Here is a 20,167-nt window from a genome sequence, read left to right as displayed (position 1 = left end):
CTTGTCATTCCAATCTCCTTTGCATTAGCGTAGCCTCTTCTGTAGCCTGTCAACTATGTGTCTATCTATCCCTGTTATCTCCTCTCTGCACAGACCCTACAAACGCTCCACACCGCGTGGCCGCGGCCACCCTAATCTGGTGGTCCCAGCGCGCACGACCCACGTGGAGTTCCAGGTCTCCGGTAGCCTCTGGAACTGCCGATCTGCGGCCAACAAGGCAGAGTTCATCTCAGCCTATGCTTCCCTCCAGTCCCTCGACTTCTTGGCACTGACGGAAACATGGATCACCACAGATAACACTGCTACTCCTACTGCTCTCTCTTCGTCCGCCCACGTGTTCTCGCACACCCCGAGAGCTTCTGGTCAGCGGGGTGGTGGCACCGGGATCCTCATCTCTCCCAAGTGGTCATTCTCTCTTTCTCCCCTTACCCATCTGTCTATCGCCTCCTTTGAATTCCATGCTGTCACAGTTACCAGCCCTTTCAAGCTTAACATCCTTATCATTTATCGCCCTCCAGGTTCCCTCGGAGAGTTCATCAATGAGCTTGATGCCTTGATAAGCTCCTTTCCTGAGGACGGCTCACCTCTCACAGTCCTGGGCGACTTTAACCTCCCCACGTCTACCTTTGACTCATTCCTCTCTGCCTCCTTCTTTCCACTCCTCTCCTCTTTTGACCTCACCCTCTCACCTTCCCCCCTACTCACAAGGCAGGCAATACGCTCGACCTCATCTTTACTAGATGCTGTTCTTCCACTAACCTCATTGCAACTCCCCTCCAAGTCTCCGACCACTACCTTGTATCCTTTTCCCTCTCGCTCTCATCCAACACTTCCCACACTGCCCCTACTCGGATGGTATCGCGCCGTCCCAACCTTCGCTCTCTCTCCCCGCTACTCTCTCCTCTTCCATCCTATCATCTCTTCCCTCTGCTCATACCTTCTCCAACCTATCTCCTGATTCTGCCTCCTCAACCCTCCTCTCTTCCCTTTCTGCATCCTTTGACTCTCTATGTCCCCTATCCTCCAGGCCGGCTCGGTCCTCCCCTCCCGCTCCGTGGCTCGACGACTCATTGCGAGCTCACAGCACAGTGCTCCGGGCAGCCGAGCGGAAATGGAGGAAAACTCGCCTCCCTGCGGACCTGGCATCCTTTCACTCCCTCCTCTCTACATTTTCCTCCTCTGTCTCTGCTGCTAAAGCCACTTTCTACCACTCTAAATTCCAAGCTTCTGCCTCTAACACTAGGAAGCTCTTTGCCACCTTCTCCTCCCTCCTGAATCCTCCTCCCCCTCCCCCCCTCCTCCCTCTCTGCAGATGACTTCGTCAACCATTTTGAAAAGAAGGTCGACGACATCCGATCCTCGTTTGCTAAGTCAAACGACACCGCTGGTTCTGCTCACACTGCCCTACCCTGTGCTCTGACCTCTTTCTCCCCTCTCTCTCCAGATGAAATCTCGCTTCTTGTGACGGCCGGCCGCCCAACAACCTGCCCGCTTGACCCTATCCCCTCCTCTCTTCTCCAGACCATGTCTGGAGACCTTCTCCCTTACCTCACCTCGCTCATCAACTCATCCCTGACCGCTGGCTATGTCCCTTCCGTCTTCAAGAGAGCGAGAGTTGCACCCCTTCTGAAAAAACCTACACTCGATCCCTCCAATGTCAACAACTACAGACCAGTATCCCTTCTTTCTTTTCTCTCCAAAACTCTTGAACGTGCCGTCCTTGGCCAGCTCTCCCGCTATCTCTCTCAGAATGACCTTCTTGATCCAAATCAGTCAGGTTTCAAGACTAGTCATTCAACTGAGACTGCTCTTCTCTGTATCACGGAGGCGCTCCGCACTGCTAAAGCTAACTCTCTCTCCTCTGCTCTCATCCTTCTAGACCTATCGGCTGCCTTCGATACTGTGAACCATCAGATCCTCCTCTCCGAGTTGGGCATCTCCGGCGCGGCCCACGCTTGGATTGCGTCCTACCTGACAGGTCGCTCCTACCAGGTGGCGTGACGAGAATCTGTCTCCTCGCCACGCGCTCTCACCACTGGTGTCCCCCAGGGCTCTGTTCTAGGCCCTCTCCTATTCTCGCTATACACCAAGTCACTTGGCTCTGTCATAACCTCACATGGTCTCTCCTATCATTGCTATGCAGACGACACACAATTAATCTTCTCCTTTCCCCCTTCTGATGACCAGGTGGCGAATCGCATCTCTGCATGTCTGGCAGACAGTGTGGATGACGGATCACCACCTCAAGCTGAACCTCGGCAAGACGGAGCTGCTCTTCCTCCCGGGGAAGGACTGCCCGTTCCATGATCTCGCCATCACGGTTGACAACTCCATTGTGTCCTCCTCCCAGAGCGCTAAGAACCTTGGCGTGATCCTGGACAACACCCTGTCGTTCTCAACTAACATCAAGGCGGTGGCCCGTTCCTGTAGGTTCATGCTCTACAACATCCGCAGAGTACGACCCTGCCTCACACAGGAAGCGGCGCAGGTCCTAATCCAGGCACTTGTCATCTCCCGTCTGGATTACTGCAACTCGCTGTTGGCTGGGCTCCCTGCCTGTGCCATTAAACCCCTACAACTCATCCAGAACGCCGCAGCCCGTTTGGTGTTCAACCTTCCCAAGTTCTCTCACGTCACCCCGCTCCTCCGCTCGGAGCTGTGAGGGGAACGGCACCGCAGTACCTCCAGGCTCTGATCAGGCCCTACACCCAAACAAGGGCACTGCGTTCATCCACCTCTGGCCTGCTCGCCTCCCTACCACTGAGGAAGTACAGTTCCCACTCAGCCCAGTCAAAACTGTTCGCTGCTCTGGCCCCCCAATGGTGGAACAAACTCCCTCACGACGCCAGGGCAGCGGAGTCAATCATCACCTTCCGGAGACACCTGAAACCCCACCTCTTCAAGGAATACCTAGGATAGGATAAAGTAATCCTTCTCACCACCCCCCTTAAATGATTTAGATGCACTATTGTAAAGTGGCTGTTCCACTGGATGTCAGAAGGTGAATTCACCAATTTGTAAGTCGCTCTGGATAAGAGCGTCTGCTAAATGACTTAAATGTAAATGTAAATGTACTATAGAGCCATTACCATGTCAATCAACGCAATAATAGAAACGTAGTTCACACCCCAGATTATTCACAACCCTGGGTCTTTCAGGTATCTTGAGACCTTTGCACACCTGGATTGTACAATATTCGCCCATTATTCTTTTCAAAATTCTTTAAACTCTGTCAAATTGGTTGTTGATCATTGCTAGACAACCATTTTCAAGTCTTGCCATAGATCTTCCAGGAGATTTAACTCAAAACTGTAATTCGGCCACTCAGGAACATACAGTCAGGTCCATAAATAATTGGACAGTGACCAAGTTATTATTATTTTAGCTGTCTACCACAGCATATTGAGCTGAAAGTGCAGAGGGTATTTACATGCAAATCTGGTGAACGGTGTAGGAATTACAGCACTTTTTAAATGTGGTCCCCCCCAAAAGTTGCTCAGCTGTGCTGTGGCCAGGTGTGTGTTATTCCCTCATTAGTTAATTTACAATTAAGCAAATAAAAGGTGTAGAGATGATTTCAAGTGTGGCATTTGCCTTTGGAATCTGTTGCTGTTAACCCTCAATTTTAAGGCCAAAGAACTGTCACTGCCAGTGAAGCAAGCCATCATTAGGCTGAATAATCTAAACAAGCACATCAGAGAGATAGCAAAAACATTAGTTGTGGTCAAATAAACTATTTGCTACATTCTTAAAAAGAAAGAACGCACTGGTGAGCTCAGGAACACCAAAAGGCCCAGAAGACGACAGAAAGACAACTGTGGTGGATGACAGAATATGTTTTTCCCTGGTGAAGAAAAAAACCCATCACAACAGTTGGCCAGATCAAGAACACCCTCCAGGAGGTAGGCATATTTGTGTTTAAGGCAACAATCAAAAAAAGACTTCACCAGAGTAAATACAGAGGGTTTACCACAAAAACCAATGGTTTTACCAACAACCATTGGTAAGCCTCAAATATAGGAAGACCAGATCAGAGTTTGCCAAAAAACATCTAAAAAGGCCTGTACATTTGTCAGGATGATTTGGGTCTGTACAGATGTTTGATGTATTAGAATAATTGATTATGCTTATGTTATATTAATAAAAGGGGAGGGGTTAAAAGACCCCTCCCTCCTTACATTTATAGGGTACTAGACAACATATTAACAATATATATATATTCATTGTAGAGGTTTAGTATTCCACAATGGTTTTTTAGTTCTTTCTCTTTCTTATAAAAAGACCCCTCTTATAATGTGTGACTGAGACAGAACTCTGCAGGGGAGTGTGGGAGATAAGAGAGTACTCAGATATTCCACAATAAATCAGCTTTGGGGAGGGGACATTAATTGCCTAGCTTTTAGATACACACTGAAACTCTATGTTTGTATCGCTATGGATGCATGGTTTTGGTCTCAGGAGTAAAAAGGTAATGACGTAGTCAGTGACATCACTAAGGCGGGACTTCGGTTTAATAAAACAACTTGAGATCTTTTGTTTGATGCAGAACTTACTCGGAAACATGCGTGCTATGTTCCTGTTTGTCAACTTCTGTCTGCACTTGCATTAGTAAAGGGTTTTGAATGATTTAATTAAATATATTGTCATAATGCTAATTTCACCAATGAGCCAATCACCATGCTCATCATTGATACGAAAGAAACGAACCCTAACACAGTTCTGGAACAACATCCTATGGACAAATGAATCCCTGAGCTGACAAGGTAAAAATCTGTCGTTCTGCCCCTGAACAAGGCACTGTTACCCAGTTTGCTGTCATTGTAAATAAGAATTTGTTCTTAACTGACTTGCCTAGTTAAATTTAAACATTTTTTAGCACTTGGTATTTGGGACAAAATGTTAAATCACTTTGACACTTTGACAATTGTTTTGGGTTATTACTTTAGTGCCTTGTTGCAAACATGTTTTGGAGTATTTTTTATTCTTTGCAGGCTTCTTTCTTTTCCCTCTGTCAATTAGGTTAGTGTTTTTGGAGTAACTACAATTTTGTTGATCCATCCACAGTTTGCTCCTGTCACAGCCATTCAACTCCAACTGTTTTAAAGTCATCATTGGCCTGGTTTCCTTCCTCAATGGTTTCCTTCCTAGGAAGGACGCCTGTATCTTTATAGTAACTGGATATATATTTGTCAGCAGCATACCACCCGGCATACCACTGCTGGCTTGCTTCTGAAACTAAGCAGGGTTGTTCCTGGTCAGTTCCTGGATGGGAGACCAGGTGCTGCTGCAAGTGGTGTTGGAGGGCCAGTAGGGGGCACTCTTTCCTCTGTTCATAAAAAAAGAAAATGTCCCCCAATACCCCATGGCAGTGATTGGGGACACTGCCCTGTGTAGGGTGCCGTCTTTTGGATGGGACCTTAAAAGGGTGTCCTGACTCTGAGGTAATTAAAAATCCGATGGCACTTATTGTAGGGGTGTTAACCCTGGTGTCCTGGTTAAATTCTCAGTCTGGCCCTCAAACCATCACAGTCACCTAATAAACCCCAGTTTACAATTAACTCATTCATCCCACTGTAACTATTCCCCGTCGTTGCTGCAAATCAGAATGTGTTCCCAGTCAACTTACCAGGTAAAGTAACGGATAAATAAAAAATTGATGCATCATCCAAAGTGTACTTAATAACTTCACCATGCTCAAAAGGATATTCAAATCAAATTGTATTTGTCACATGCGCTGAATATAGCAGGTATTCTGTGAAATGCTTACTTGCAAGCCCTTAACCAACAATGCAGTTCAAGAAATATAGGTAAGAAAATGTTTACTAAATAAACTAAAGTAACATTTTTTTATAAAAATGTAGCACAATAAAATAACAATATTGAGGCTATATACAGGGGGTACAGGTACCGAATCAATGTGTGGGAGTACAGATTAGTCGAGGGAATTTGTACATGTAGATAGGGATAAAGGTAATAAAATGCATAGATAATAAATAGCGAGTAGTAGCGGGGGGGTCAATGTACATTTTCTGGGTGGCCATTTGATTCATTGTTTAGCAGTCTTATGGCTTGGGGGTAGAAGCTGTTAAGGAGCCTTTTGGACTTAGACTTGGTACTCCGGTACTGCTTGCCGTGTGATAGAGGAGAGAAAAGTCTATTACTTGGGTGACTGGAATCTTTAACAATTTTATGGGCCTTCCTCTGACATCGCCTAGGATATAGGTCCTGGATGGCAGGAAGCTTGGCCCCAGTGATGTACTGAGTCGTAAGCACTACCCTCTGTTGCGCCTCACGGTCGGATACTGAGCAGTTGACATAGCAGGTGGTGATGCAACTGCTCAGGATGCTCTCGATGATGCAACTGTAGAATTTTTTGAGGATCTGGGGACCCCTGCCAAATCTTTTCAGTCTCCTGAGGGGGAAAGGTGTTGTTGTGCCCTCTTCATGACTGTCTTAGTGTGTTTGGACCATAATAGTTTGTTGTTGATGTGGACACCAAGGAACAGTCTCAACGTCAACAGTGAAGAGGTGACTCCGGGATGCTGGCATTCTTGGCAAAGTTGCAAAGAAAAAGCCATATCTCAGACAGGCCAATAAAAAGAAAAGATTAAGATGTGCAAAGGACAAAGGAACTCTGCCTAGAAGGCCAGCATCCCGGAGTCGCCTCTTCACTGTTGACATTGAGACTGGTGTTTTGCGGGTACTATTTAATGAAGCTGCCAGTTGAGGACTCGTGAGGCGTCTGTTTCTCAAACTAGACACTAATGTACTTGTCCTCTACCTCACTTGTGCACCGGGGCCTCTCACTCCTCTTTCTTTTCTGGTTAGGGCCAGTTTGAGCTTTTCTGTGAAAGGAGTAGTACACAGTTGTACCAGATCTTCAGTTTCTGGTCAATTTCTCGCATGGAATAGAATAAGAATAAGAATAAATTGTTTCAGAAGAAAGGACTTTATTTCTGGCCATTTTAAGCCTGTAATCGAACCCACAAATGCTGATGCTCCAGATACTCAACTAGTCTAAAGAAGGCCAATTTTATTGCTTCTTTAATCAGAACAACAGTTTTCAGCTGTGCTAACATAATTGCAAAAGGGTTTTCTAATGATCAATTAGCCTTTTAAAATGATAAACTTGGATTAGCTAACACAACTTGCCATTGGAACACAGGAGTGATGGTTGCTAATAATGGGCCTCTGTTGATTTTCTTTCAAAAATAATAACATTTCTAAGTGACCCCAAACTTTTGAGCTGATGTGTATATTTTCTTTTCCACCCGTCTACCAATAAGTGCCCTTTGCGAGGCATTGAAAAACCTCCCTGGTCTTTGTGGTTGAATCTGTTTTTGAAATTCACTACCCGACTGAGGGACTTTACAGATAATTGCATGTGTGGGGTACAGAGATTACGTAGTCATTCAAAAATTGTAAAACACTATTATTGCACACACAGTGAGACCATGCAACTTATTATGTGACTCCTGATCTTATTTAGGCTTGCCATAACAAAGGGATTGAATACTTAATGACTCAAGACATTTCAGCTTTAACTTTGTATTAATTTGTAAAAAGAAATTGGGAATTGATCCCCAAATGCTCGTTGTTTGCAGTGATTAGTAATGTGTCATCATATAAATGTGAAAAAGTCACCCTTTTATCTCCAAACCTCCCATTGTTATTGTGCAATGAGCAGTCAGTATGCTGGCCGGTACAGGCTGTACAGTACTGAAGCTGTCTTGCAGTGCTCTCTTTCACTCTATCTCTCTCTTGCTCTCGCTCTCTTACTCGCCTCCCCCTCTTGAGGAGTTTTGTCTCCCTCACACTCTTGCATATCAAAAAGATAGTTTGACCATCTGTAGATTATAATTTGAGACTATCCAAAGTGTGACCTGAGAGAAATATGAATACCTTGTCCTTACCTGGTTCTATGCCTGTTTTATGATATTGTTATACACACTGTCTGAGAGATTGTATTGGTTTACACAAAACATTTTCTATATATTTTCTAGCAAGGGGATTAGATATACTACCGGTCAGTTCTGCCTCCTATGTAATATACGAGACCATTCTTACCCTTTCCCCTGATTCCATTCCTAGTTCTTCCTGACGGTCTCTCTTACTAAGATTCTCTCCAAAGGGCTTGTTGGTGGGAGTGAGACTGCACATTACATTATGAGCTACTGGCTGACCACTGGTTATTTCTTCTCTCAATGGGCCACGTTTTTACCTCAGATTTTCAAGGCTCACTATCCTCTCTCCCGGTTTCATTAAGGTCTCTGGTGGTATGGCCTTGGAAACATTTCTGTTTCTACATGAACGGTCTCCTCAAAGTGTATGAGAAGTCATATTAGATCATTGAAATGTATATAAAAATGCCATATGATCTTGCCATAATGACCCATTTCTTTGTGTTTTGGTAATGTATTTGGCTAATACTTTAGTTCAATTTTCACTTTTATTTATTCAGTTTCTCATTGAAATAAAATCTATTTGCAAGAGACCTAGCTATTGAACATGATCGGAGGGGTCAAGTAGTTTTTATTAGTGTGGACTGTGTGTAAGGAAGAGTTTCTGTAAACTCATGCCATGCTCTTCCAATAAGGGCAAGGTCATGGCTAAGGGCCAACCAACCAGTTAAATTAGGGAGAGGAGCAAAGGGTTGCTCTCGTGTAATATAACAAGGAATGGAAAAGGGGTGTGGGGTTCGATATGGGATCTATGACATCATAAAACCTCATCTGCATGCTGATGTTTATTTACCGGATTTAACCAAATCCATCTCTGAATGAACTACTGCGCAACATAGGTTGAATTAGTACTCTCTCTTTCTCTCACTCACACACATACAAAAGCTGTGCAGTAGACATAACTGTGTTCACAGTTAATGTACATATGTTGTGTTTTTACCCAACTACCAGCACATACTTTGCGGCTGTCACAAATCAAGATACCGTTATCTTTTGTAAATCATGTGTTAAAGGTAGAGTCAGCGGTATGACGTAGATGCAGAAAGTAAACAACTTCTCCACTGTTTTGGTGCCCTGTCTCATCTGCTCGTGGCAACATAATTTCGCTGAGTTTGCCTTGGAAAGGGGCAATCAACAGTTGCTATATCCATTTTTGGACACCATGACTCTTTCCACATTTTGTTACGTAACAGCCTTATTCTAAAATGTATTTTAAAAATTCAAAGTCCTCATCAATCTACACAATCTACTTCAAAATGACAAAGGAAATATATATATAATATTTACATTAGTATTCAGTCCCTTTAGTCAGTACTTTGTTAAAGCACCTTTGGCAGCGATTACAGTCTTGAGAATTCTTGGGTATGAAGCTACAAGCTTGGGACACCTGTATTTTGGGAGTTTCTCCCATTCTTCTCTGTCTTAGAAAGACATTATACAGGTACCCTTCACATAAATTGTTATCACCCTTTCTCACCAGGCTTTCCTGCTGTGGCTAGAGTCAGTGAGGCCAACCCGGGGCATGAAGAGGGCAGAGCAGCTGGCAGACTACCAGTGCCAGGCCGGATACCTGGGCATCGCCACCGCGCTCTCTGCCATAGACAGATCGCCCTCCAGTATGGAACGGACCTCCAGCAGAACCTCAGCAGGTAACCTCTCTGAAGAACTGATGCTCAATAGCTCTCAATAGCCCTAAGATCAAATCAAATCAAATGTATTTATATAGCCCTTCGTACATCAGCTGATATGTCAAAGTGCTGTACAGAAACCCAGCCTAAAACCCCAAACAGAAAGCAATGCAAGTGTAGAAGCACTAAGACCATACTTATTTCTGTCATTCCTTAATTAAGAGAGACTGAATTTGCATCTTTTATTTATTTTATTTTAAAGGATCACTTTACTCAAAACGTCTTTTGGTATTTAGTCCACTGTTAATAATAATTTCACAATTTTTTACATGATGAAGTAGAATCATGTTGAAAAATTATGTTAACATATATATTTATATTCCTAAAACATAAGTTGAAAATTATACGGTTGTTGCTTCCTGTTGTCATGTATTATTTATATATACTGTAGCCGAGTGTCAAGACACCGGTTTTACATGTCGAAATTCATAAATAATATGCTAAAATAAGTTGTGATATTTTGAAGACCAAAACATAAAAATGACTCCCTACTGTATACCCACGTGTCACACTTGTGTTCAGATTACTTGTATTTTGGTAAATTAGTAACTACACATACATTGGGTTGTGGCCGTCACAAAATGTCATCAGCCGGTGATTGTCAAGCAAACAACTGCCAGTCTCACGGTAATTGACCGTCAATTAACATAAACACATTTAGCATCTTCTTGTTTCCGCATCTTCTGGCTTACAAGCCACTGATGCAGACCTTTGGAACATCTACATTTTAAAAAGTCTAATAAATCCATGTAGTATAGTCCAAACCTTCACAATAAATTCATTATTTATTTTAGACAGGTCTAAAGAAACATCATATGGAGAAAATGTAGTCTGTTTCAGAAGAACAGAATAGCATACTGTGAGTTGTCCTTATGTTAGGTACTGAGCTGGCTATGCCATATGGCTGTTGGCTACACTAGTTCATTTAGCAGATGAGATGTTCTTAGAATTCCATGGCATTATTGTATAGTATGAAGAATGCAATTTAATAAAATAGAAAGGTTATTTTCTCCAAACGATTTGAGGGAGTGAGCACATGTGGCTATTCTGTGTTGATAGGTTAACAAAGAAGCAGGTACTCCTATATGCTTCATTTAGAGGTATTTATGTAACTTTAGTTGTGATACAAACGTTGAGCTATATGTTTCGATTTTTAATACATTCTAAGGCTGCATGATGCGACCTCTAATGATGATTTGAAAAAAGTTGCATGAAAGGCATGAACTCTGCTTAGTTTTTTTGCGCAGGATTCATCCGTCTCTCTCTCATTCACAATTTGACAAGCACTTGATAATGCTTCGAATTTCCCAGCGGCATCCCCTTTGTGTGGCTGTAATGCCCCCTGAAAAATCCATGCCATTTGCGGCCAGTGGCCGTTATAATTATAATTCCCTTCTCCCTGCATGCTGCTTGCTTCGAAGCACCTCTCACTCACATGGCTCTCTGTCACGTGATCGGGTCTTTCTTACAGACTTCAAGTGAAAACAGACACATCCGGGACGCAAATGCGTGCGTCCTTATCCAATTCCGAGGCGCATTTTGAAAGAACTGTCCACATTTACTTTTTGCCAGCCAACAAAATGATTAGGATTAACGGACAGCAAAAGCACTAGCCTATATCAATCTACTATCCCCAATAGTACAAAAGTTGAATTATTCTGTGTGAGATATAAATATTCCAAACATAGTCTGGGACTGTTGTGGGATGTGATCGATTCCAAATTAATACAACCACTAGCATCTCAAAAACTGTTTTACGCAACGGGGCTGATGCAACTGATCAGAACATTTAGCTTAAAATGTTGATAACCTATTAGGCTATTTTTTCACATTGTAAGTGCAGGAATGCGCACAACAGTAGGCTATAAGCGTGAATGTTCGGGAACACCATTATTAAAAGTGACTGCAAATTATGCATGTAATGCTTTTATTATAAAGGTGCATTTTTATGGAGAAAATCTTCCCCAAATTTCAAACTCACATGCTGTATTCATATGGCAGATAGGCTCTACACCCGTTGTGAAACGGATTATTGTGCATACATTTACAAAGGTTATTTGGCCACTTTAGTTGTGATACAAAACGTATCAAAGAGGTTTGCGATTATGATTTGAAAAAGTAGCAACAAAAAGTTATGCATTGTTTCTTTCTGGGCATCATTCACAAGTGAGGGTAATATTGTCACCCAACAGACAGATTTAATCTTGTCTTTACATATACTAAATAATATTTTGATTTGATATAGAATGGACCATTATCATGCACTTATCTCAAAACAGGGGCAGGAGAAAAATAATACGGTCACCGTAATAGCCCTACGCACGCGTCAACTTTTATGAAGCAGTCACTCCAGAATTAAATTGATTAGCTTGTTCTACTGTAATCAATAGTGCGTCAATATTGCGTGGAAATCAATGGAACTGGGACAATTTGTTGTGAACAGGGGCTTTTATAAAGAGAGTACTCCGATATTCCCTTGCCATTTGAGTTTGAATTTCACAACGGTACCAAACCGAAGATTTGAATCTGTTTAAAGCAATCGATATAGTGTCTTGATCTTGATGACTATATAGTTTTATATTAACATCACCAATCTGAGTTTTTTTTTAAATGTAATTGAAAATGCAAGCTTGTGTGAGGTAGTAACACAAAGTGGCCACATTAGGGAAATTTGCACATTGTAAAATAGTTTAGTATGGCAAAATGATTCAACATGCCAACTTTGGATGATAGTATACACTGAGTATACAAAACAGAACACCTGCTCTTTCCATGACAGACTGACCATGTGAATCCAGGTGAAAGCTATGATCCCTTATTTTGAGCTCTCAAGTGGCACTGCATCTCAGTGCAAGAGGTGTCACTACAGTCCCTGGTTCAAATCCAGGCTGTATCACATCCGGCCGTGATTGGGAGTCTCATAGGGTGGCGCACAATTGGCCCAGCGTCTTACAGGTTTGGCCGGGTTAGACCATCATTGTAAATAATAATTTGTTCTTAACTGACTTGCCTAGTTAAATTAAGGTTACTTTTTTTATGTCACTTGTAAAAATCCACTTCAATCAGTATAAATGAAGGGTAAGAGACAGGTTAAAGAATGACGTTTAAGCCTTGAGACAATTGAGACATGGATTGTGTATGTGTGCCATTCAGAGGGTGAATGATTTAAGTGCCTTTGAACGGGGTATGTGCCAGGCGCATCGGTTTGTGTCAAGAACTGCAACACTGCTGGATTTTTCATGCTCAGCTGTTTCCTGTGTGTATCAATGGTCCACCACCCAAAGGACATCCAGCCAACTTGACACAACTGAAGGTAGCATTGGCGTCAACATGGACCAGCATCCCTGTGGAACGCTTTTGACACCTTGTAGAGTCCATGCCCCGGCGAATTGAGGCTGTTCTGAGGGCAAGGGGGGAGGGGGGGGGGGTGCAACTCAATATATTAGTAAGGTGTTCCTAATGTTTGGTGTTCCTAATGTTTGGTGTGGTGATGTTGTGTGAATCCCACTCACAAACTATTGCAACAATGACATGTATTTCTTGCTCATTTAATATTTTGAGAGTAAAAAAAATGCTCTCAAACAGATTGGAGATTCTATTGTGCCTGAATTTTCAGTATCATGCATCATCATCACTGTTTTTGCTCAGTACTGAAAGTGGCTGCTGATATGCACCATTTTATATGAACAAATATTAAAATATAGTTTTTGAGTGATCTATCTGTGTTTAAAGTGCACAAAATTATAACAATTGCTCACAGCTGTTTTGTTTTTGTTTTTCCCCCATGTATTATATTTAGCTCACAGATGTCAATTGTGATGTACTGTAGTACTCAAATGTTCATGGCCCATATATTTTTACATTGAGGGAGTTCAATTTGGGAGAAGGTAGTACATAATTTTTGTAGTATAGTAATACTAGTATGTATTTTTTTAATCTTACCTTTATCTAACAAGGCAAGTCAGTTAAGAACAAATTCTTATTTTCAATGATGAACAGTGGGTTAACTGCCTGCTCAGGGGCAGAACGACAGACCTTGTCAGCTCGGGGGTTTGAACTTGCATCCTTGCGGTTACTAGTCTAATGCTCTAACCACTAGGCTACCCTGCCGCCCCAATGTATTAGTGGGTGTATTAATGTATTAGTGATAGTATGTAAATTAGTAGTAGTATTGACCCCTGTTGTCTTGTTGTTTCTTCAGGAAAGATCCCCAGCCTGGCAGTACCAACCACCACCACAGTGCCAGGGCATCATATGCCATTGCTATCACCGTAACACCCCTACCCAGGCATGCCAGTGCGGCAGCGTCCCAGGCAACCTGGTCCTGAGAGCTGTGCTCAGGGAGGAGCACCATTCCCCAACTCCCCACCTCTTCCAAGACCTTACCAATAAGGCAATACTGGCCCCTAAACACTGATCCAGGGTCAGTTTGACATTCTTCCCCCAGATGGTTAAGTTGAGTTTGTTAGGAGTGTCCCACACAATGAAGGATCTGTGTCAGAGAGGTGCGAAGCCGGAACATGGTCACACTTTGTCGAAACTAAATCTCCATTGTGCTCTGATCATGCACTTGTCCAGTGATTCTGTTTTAGCACACAATACTCGTAAATAAAGGGATCTGACACTGATTGGCTGTTTCCCAGATGTAGAATAAGCCTTGAAGAACTTTCAATTGAACTTTCAATTTATTTATTTTTCCTTGGAGAATACTTTTTAGTCCAGGAGTACATTTAAGTTGGGTCCGGGAAACCAGTCCTATATGATGTAAGAATGATATTGTGTTGCCGTTATACAACCGTTCTCATAAAACTGTGTCACTATTGCTACCCAGGACCAACTCTAGCTGCTATAAAGTATTGTGAACTGTACTTCTGTTATAATGGAAGATATAGCCTGGCTATATCTTGTCACAACAGAACTGACTGGCTCAAACGTATTAAGAAGGAAAGCAATTCCACAAATTAACCTTTAAGAAGGCACACCTGTTAAATGAAATGCATTCCATTTTTTGGTTACTACATGATTCCATATGTGTTATTTCATAGTTTTGATTTCTTCACTATTATTCTACAATGTAGAACATAGTAAAAATAAAGAAAAAGCCTTGAATGAGTAGGTGTTCTTAAACGTTTGACCGGTAGCTAATATGGTTCAGGTATAATTAAAAAAAATATATATAATTTTGTCAGCTTAGCAGGTGGTGGAACGCTCGTCATTGGGAGAGAGAGAGGAGGACCAAGGTGCAGCGTGGTGGTAAGTATTCATATTCTCTTTTAATGAAAACGAATACTTGCACAAAAACAGCAAAACGAAACAAACGAAAACAGTCCTGAATGGTGAAATACAAACACAGAACAGAAAATAAACACCCATGCAACACAGGTGGAAAAAGGCTACCTAAGTATGATTCTCAATCAGAGACAACTAACGACACCTGCCTCTGGTTGAGAACCATACCAGGCCAACCTCAAAAACCAACATAGAAAAACGAACATAGACAACCCACCCAACTCACGCCCTGACCATACTAAAACAAAGACCTAAATAAAAGAACTAAGGTCAGAACGTGACAGGTGGTGCCTATCAATATGCTTAGTGAATAGAGTAAGTACTAAGTATGCCATGCTGTATTTCCACTCTTGTGAATTTTTTTCAAGTGGAACTTTTCATCAATGTTTCTGTTATTGTTGGGTTACATTATAAATAATGAGAGAGAGAGATATTTGTGTACGAGTAAAGCTTTTTTAGAATATCATGGGAGAATTCGTCATATATATTTTTTTATTGTGATCCTGTGCAAATTTCTTCACGTTTCCCAATAAAGCTGCTTGTTGCCGCACCACTCATGTCTGTCCGTGGTCAAAGGAGCTCAAACAATGTCTGCAGGACTTTCCCACTTGTGGCAGCTGTCTTTTGTAGGCCCGTGCGCCGCATAGCACCCACATGGCAACATAGACTGCCAATGCAGACACACTTAGTGGACAGCATATCTGGCATGGTGTGGATATGAATAATTATCCCCCACAATGACATGTCACACGCACACACACACAATGGCTACAACAGTGGCAGGGGATATAGGCCAGTGATTGGCTGTGTCATGATCAGAAGTCCAACAAGTGAGTGACATGCTAGGTGCCAGGGATGACTGGCCCAGCACATCTTGGCCATGTTCTGTTATCTCCACTCGGCACAGCCAGAAGAGGACTGGCCACCCCTCATAGCCTGGTTCCTCTCTAGGTTTCTTACTAGGTTCTGGCCTTTCTCTGGAGTTTTTCCTAGCCACCGTGCTTCTACACCTGCATTGCTTGCTGTTTGGGATTTTAGGCTGGGTTTGTGTACAGCACTTTGTGACATCAGACGATGTAAGAAGGGCTTTATAAATACATTTGATTGATATAAGTCATAAGAGAACAAAACAAGGAAAATACTTAATCAGTAGTTGTAATTAATTAGTACTATAAGCTTACTCAAATAAATTGGTTTATGATGGTTAGCACATGAAAAGTAATACATTTGTATATTTTTTATGTCACCCCTTCACCCAACATTTATAGTAATGTGTATGTATAGACTGCTAAAGCCTGATATTTGAGAAAATGAGAGTAATATTGGATTTGTATTGCATCTGTTACATACATAACAGACTATGAAGCATGGCAGCTAATGAGACACTGTGCTATATGATTCCCATCTAGGTTGGCTCCCAATAGAAGGATCTCTATAGAAGCCCAAGGAAATGGGATGGATATTTCTAATCCTATAATAGCCCAAGTCAGAGCCTGGAACTAGTAAACCTTACCTAAATGTTTTGACCTATTGTTATGTTATACTCTATATTATGTTATATATTGTATACATTACAATATTTCAATAAAACAAATATGAATGACAAAGGAATGCACCAAAGCAGAGGGCTTAATAGGTATTTTTCATCTTTATTCTTATTAAAATAATGTTTATTGTGGGACACATGAGATACACAACACAGGAACATAAGGTCCTTGGTAGACAGCAGCTGCTGTGAAGAGTACATTCCTTTTGCTTACTATGAGAGAAAGAACTGAGAAAAGTGGATGCAATCTGTTTGCAGTAGGCATGTAATTCAATTGGAAAAAAAAATTGTACCAGTTTGACAGTCAACTGGTAGGCCTGGAGGTGTTTTTTTTTGTACATCTTGGGTAAGATATATACAGGTTTCAGAGTCGGTGCATTGCTCACTTGACCAAATACACTGGCGAGAAGGATAACTCGCAACCAACTCCTGGGCTGGCTCAATAGAATACACATCTACCCCGATAATTCACCCAAGCTGTTATCATTATATGATACAATTAAGACGTGGTGAAGGGTTTCCTTAGGGAGTTGTGAATGCTTATGTGTACTTTTTGATCTCGTCGTAGAGCACCAAGACGAAGGCACCGCCCATGCCTCGGATCACGTTGGACCAGGCCCCCTTGAAGAAGGCTTTTCCTCCCTCGTTCTTGGCGATCTTCTTCCAGCAGTCGATTGTGCCAGTGTACATGATGTCCGCTATTGAATTTGACACATTGATCATTAAAATGCGATATATAGGCCTACTGTAGGAAACTCAATTACTTTTGCCAAGCGTACTGTGCGCATCCATAAAACCAATGGAATATTTCCATGGATCAGTTACAGTAGGCCATTCATTGATATGAATCAACGAGTAGGCTTACAGCTGGCTCACCTGATTTGCGTCCTGACTGCATCATCATACGACGTCTGACGGTGTCAAAGGGGTATGAAATGATACCGGCGGCTGCGGTGACGCTCTGGGCAATCATCCAGCTGACGAAGATGTGCGTGTTCTTGGGGTCGGGCAGCATACCTAGAAGATGACGTAGAGCAACATAATTGGGATTCTGCACCTATTTCTTTGTAAAATACACAACTTTTAACAACGTCCCAATTGCAAACAGCTACTTAGATTTATGATTTGACTTTAGCTCATGCTCCTCACCCTTGGCTGTGTCGTAGACTCCGAAGTAAGCAGCTCTGTAGATGATGATGCCCTGGACAGACACGTTGAATCCCTGGTACAGACCCTTGATACCGTCGGCTTTGTAGATTTTGCTGAGACAGCTGCCAAGACCGCTGAACTCTCGCTCGGCTCCGCTTTTTCCGATGTCGGCCGCAAGCCTGGTTCTGGCGAAGTCAAGTGGGTAAACGAAGCAAAGAGAGGTGGCACCTGCTGCGCCACCAGATGCCAGGTTACCAGCGAACCAACGCCAGAACTGTGTCTTCTGGTCCACTCCTCCAAGGAAGATCTTCTTGTACTTGTCCTTGAAAGCAAAGTTGAGGGCTTGGGTGGGGAAGTAACGGATCACATTGGCCAGGTTGCCTCTCCAGAAGGAGATAAAGCCTTGCTCCTTGGGAATCCTCCTGACGCAGTCCATGATCCCTTTGTACTGCATTTCCTTTGTGATTTGTTGGCTGGCATGTTGGACCTGGAGAGCAGAACAACAGAAGACAAATAATTGTTAAATTGATCCTCAATTCAGTAAGCAAAAAAAGCATGTCAATCGGATTTTCTCATTGTGCTTTAGGCCTACTTTGTATTTAGCAACTGAGGTTTATCTTATAGCAAGAGCCTAAAAATATTGAGTTTGTTGTTGGGACAAATTCCTAATTCACTTTAATTCAATAATAATCACGGGTTTTTACGAATGCATGTGTGCAATTTCTGTTATAATCAGCTATTCTCAGCGCTGTTGTACACTGGCCACTGCTTCATGTCACTTGAGCACGGTCTGTGCGTATTGGGTTGCATGCGTCTGGATAAATTTAGCTGTAGCCTAGGCCTAAAGAAAATATCGCTTGTCTTATATCCAAACGATTATCGATATTTTGGCGTAATTAATTATGATCCTATTAATCGAAACATAACATTACGTGTACTTGAAATCAACACTTAATTTATTTTATGTGTTCTTTATATTTTTACTTGTTATTCAAAATAGTACTTTTTCTTCAATGACCTGAAATTCATATGATTCGGTTTCATATGATTCGGTGAACGAAAGGACAACTCCTGAGTCCTATCGAATCCAATTAGAAAGCTCTATAGCACCTTGGACAGCTACAAGTCACGTGCGTAAGAAACGTCTCCAAAGCGCTTTTCGCATATCTGTCTGCAGGAATTGCATTTGCGAAATGTATCTAATTGTACTACAATCTTACTCTCAACGTGTGACTTCTGCGCACTCAATGGATAACCAATAATATAGTAACTTTATGACTGAGACTGAAAAACAATTATTCTCACTTAGGCTTACCTGGAGCAACAACTTTACTCTCTCAATTGGAGCAACAGCTGTCTTGGAGATGGCAGCAGCAATACCACCGGCCAAAAAGTCCTTAATGAAGCTAACCACCGCGTCCGACATGTTTTCAAGTTCCTCCTCGTGGAGTAGAGGTCAGACCCTAAATGTTCCAGACAGTCCTCACCAAGACACCCTCAAAGAAACCCAACGCCCCTCCAAGTGGAGGAAGCGCCCCCATCCCGCCTAATATATCTGGGCTATATATCGCGAGAATTTGGGGATGACGGATATGCAGACGGTCGAACAGATTGGCGAGGCTAAATAAATATCCTAGGTTAAGGTTCAAATCTTAGCCATGTCCATTAAATAAAGTTTAATGGAACACTGAGGGACTTTTAAAGGGCAAATTCAAGGCATTTTCCAATGACATCGTGGTGTTAGATAATATTTATTATTCTGCTAATTAATAACACCACAACATCGCAGTTATTTATCATTATTTATGTAGGCTACTATTTATTCTTTAGGCCAAAGTTTTATCGCGGTTTAGGGTGGGAACCATGATCCAATGTGAAATTAACGCATGGGTAGGCTATGTTTCAAAATGTAATTTTAAGCTTAGCTTTTAAATGTATCTTCATGATTCAAAATAGGTCTTATTGTTCTGATAAATGTGATAGGCCTCGCAATGAGGCCATTAAAATGCACACGTCAACAGCGAGGGCGAGAAGGTGACATTGTTGCTGGTATGCGCATGCGACTTTGAAGACTTTGGCTTCGCTTGCCAACTCTTTAAAAATGTGATGTTATTAATGATTTGCTTCATAGCCTGACCTGTAGCAAATTATACGTTTGTGTTAACGGCCTGTTCAGGGGCAGAACGACAGATTTGTACCTTGTCAGCTCGGGGGTTTGAACCTTTCGGTTACTAGTCCAACGCTCTAACCACTAGCCTACCCTGCCGCCCCAATAATGTACCTAAAATAATGTTTTTAATCAAATAAATGATAAGTCAGCCTACTTGCTGTCTATAGTCTACACTGTTTGGGAAGAATATAGCCCACTATTTTCCTATAGGCTTTGCCTATACTTACAACCCTGATTACCAGGTTAATTATAAAATATCTGCACCAAGACTATTGATTTGCCCTTTCACAAATAATAATGTAGGTGAATGCCAGCCGGATCCCATTGATAACTAATAGGCTAATGGGTCTGTGTGATTATAGAA

The 20,167-nt window shown here is 42.2% G+C and overlaps 1 protein-coding gene and 1 pseudogene across 1 annotated transcript; one reads left to right on the top strand and one right to left on the bottom strand.

Annotated features, from left to right (window-relative positions):
- Positions 1 to 9,651, top strand: part of LOC135508587 (uncharacterized) — a 35,484-nt pseudogene extending 25,833 nt beyond the window's left edge.
- Positions 9,652 to 16,567: 6,916 nt separating this feature from the next.
- LOC135507333 (ADP/ATP translocase 2-like) lies at positions 16,568 to 19,151 on the bottom strand. Its single transcript, XM_064926893.1, has 4 exons — positions 18,949 to 19,151; positions 17,634 to 18,120; positions 17,361 to 17,501; positions 16,568 to 17,182 (listed from the first exon to the last, which is right to left on the bottom strand). The coding sequence occupies exons 1-4, from the start codon at positions 19,057 to 19,059 to the stop codon at positions 17,025 to 17,027; spliced, it is 897 nt and encodes a 298-aa protein (XP_064782965.1). The 5' UTR covers positions 19,060 to 19,151; the 3' UTR covers positions 16,568 to 17,024.
- Positions 19,152 to 20,167: the final 1,016 nt, after the last annotated feature.

This window comes from Oncorhynchus masou, chromosome 21, assembly GCF_036934945.1.
Source record: "Oncorhynchus masou masou isolate Uvic2021 chromosome 21, UVic_Omas_1.1, whole genome shotgun sequence".
Lineage (NCBI taxonomy): Eukaryota > Metazoa > Chordata > Actinopteri > Salmoniformes > Salmonidae > Oncorhynchus > Oncorhynchus masou.
The sequence above is the reverse complement of the archived record's forward strand: the minus strand, read 5'-3'. Positions and strand labels throughout refer to the sequence as shown.

Excerpts from the sequence above, each read along its gene's own strand:
- LOC135507333 (XM_064926893.1), bottom strand. The coding sequence starts at position 19,059 with ATGTCGGACGCGGTGGTTAGCTTCATTAAGGACTTTTTGGCCGGTGGT. Across the intron at positions 18,121-18,948 it reads GAGTAAAGTTGTTGCTCCAG|GTCCAACATGCCAGCCAACA; the intron begins GTAAGCCTAAGT and ends TCTGCTCTCCAG. Across the intron at positions 17,502-17,633 it reads AGTCTACGACACAGCCAAGG|GTATGCTGCCCGACCCCAAG; the intron begins GTGAGGAGCATG and ends GTCATCTTCTAG.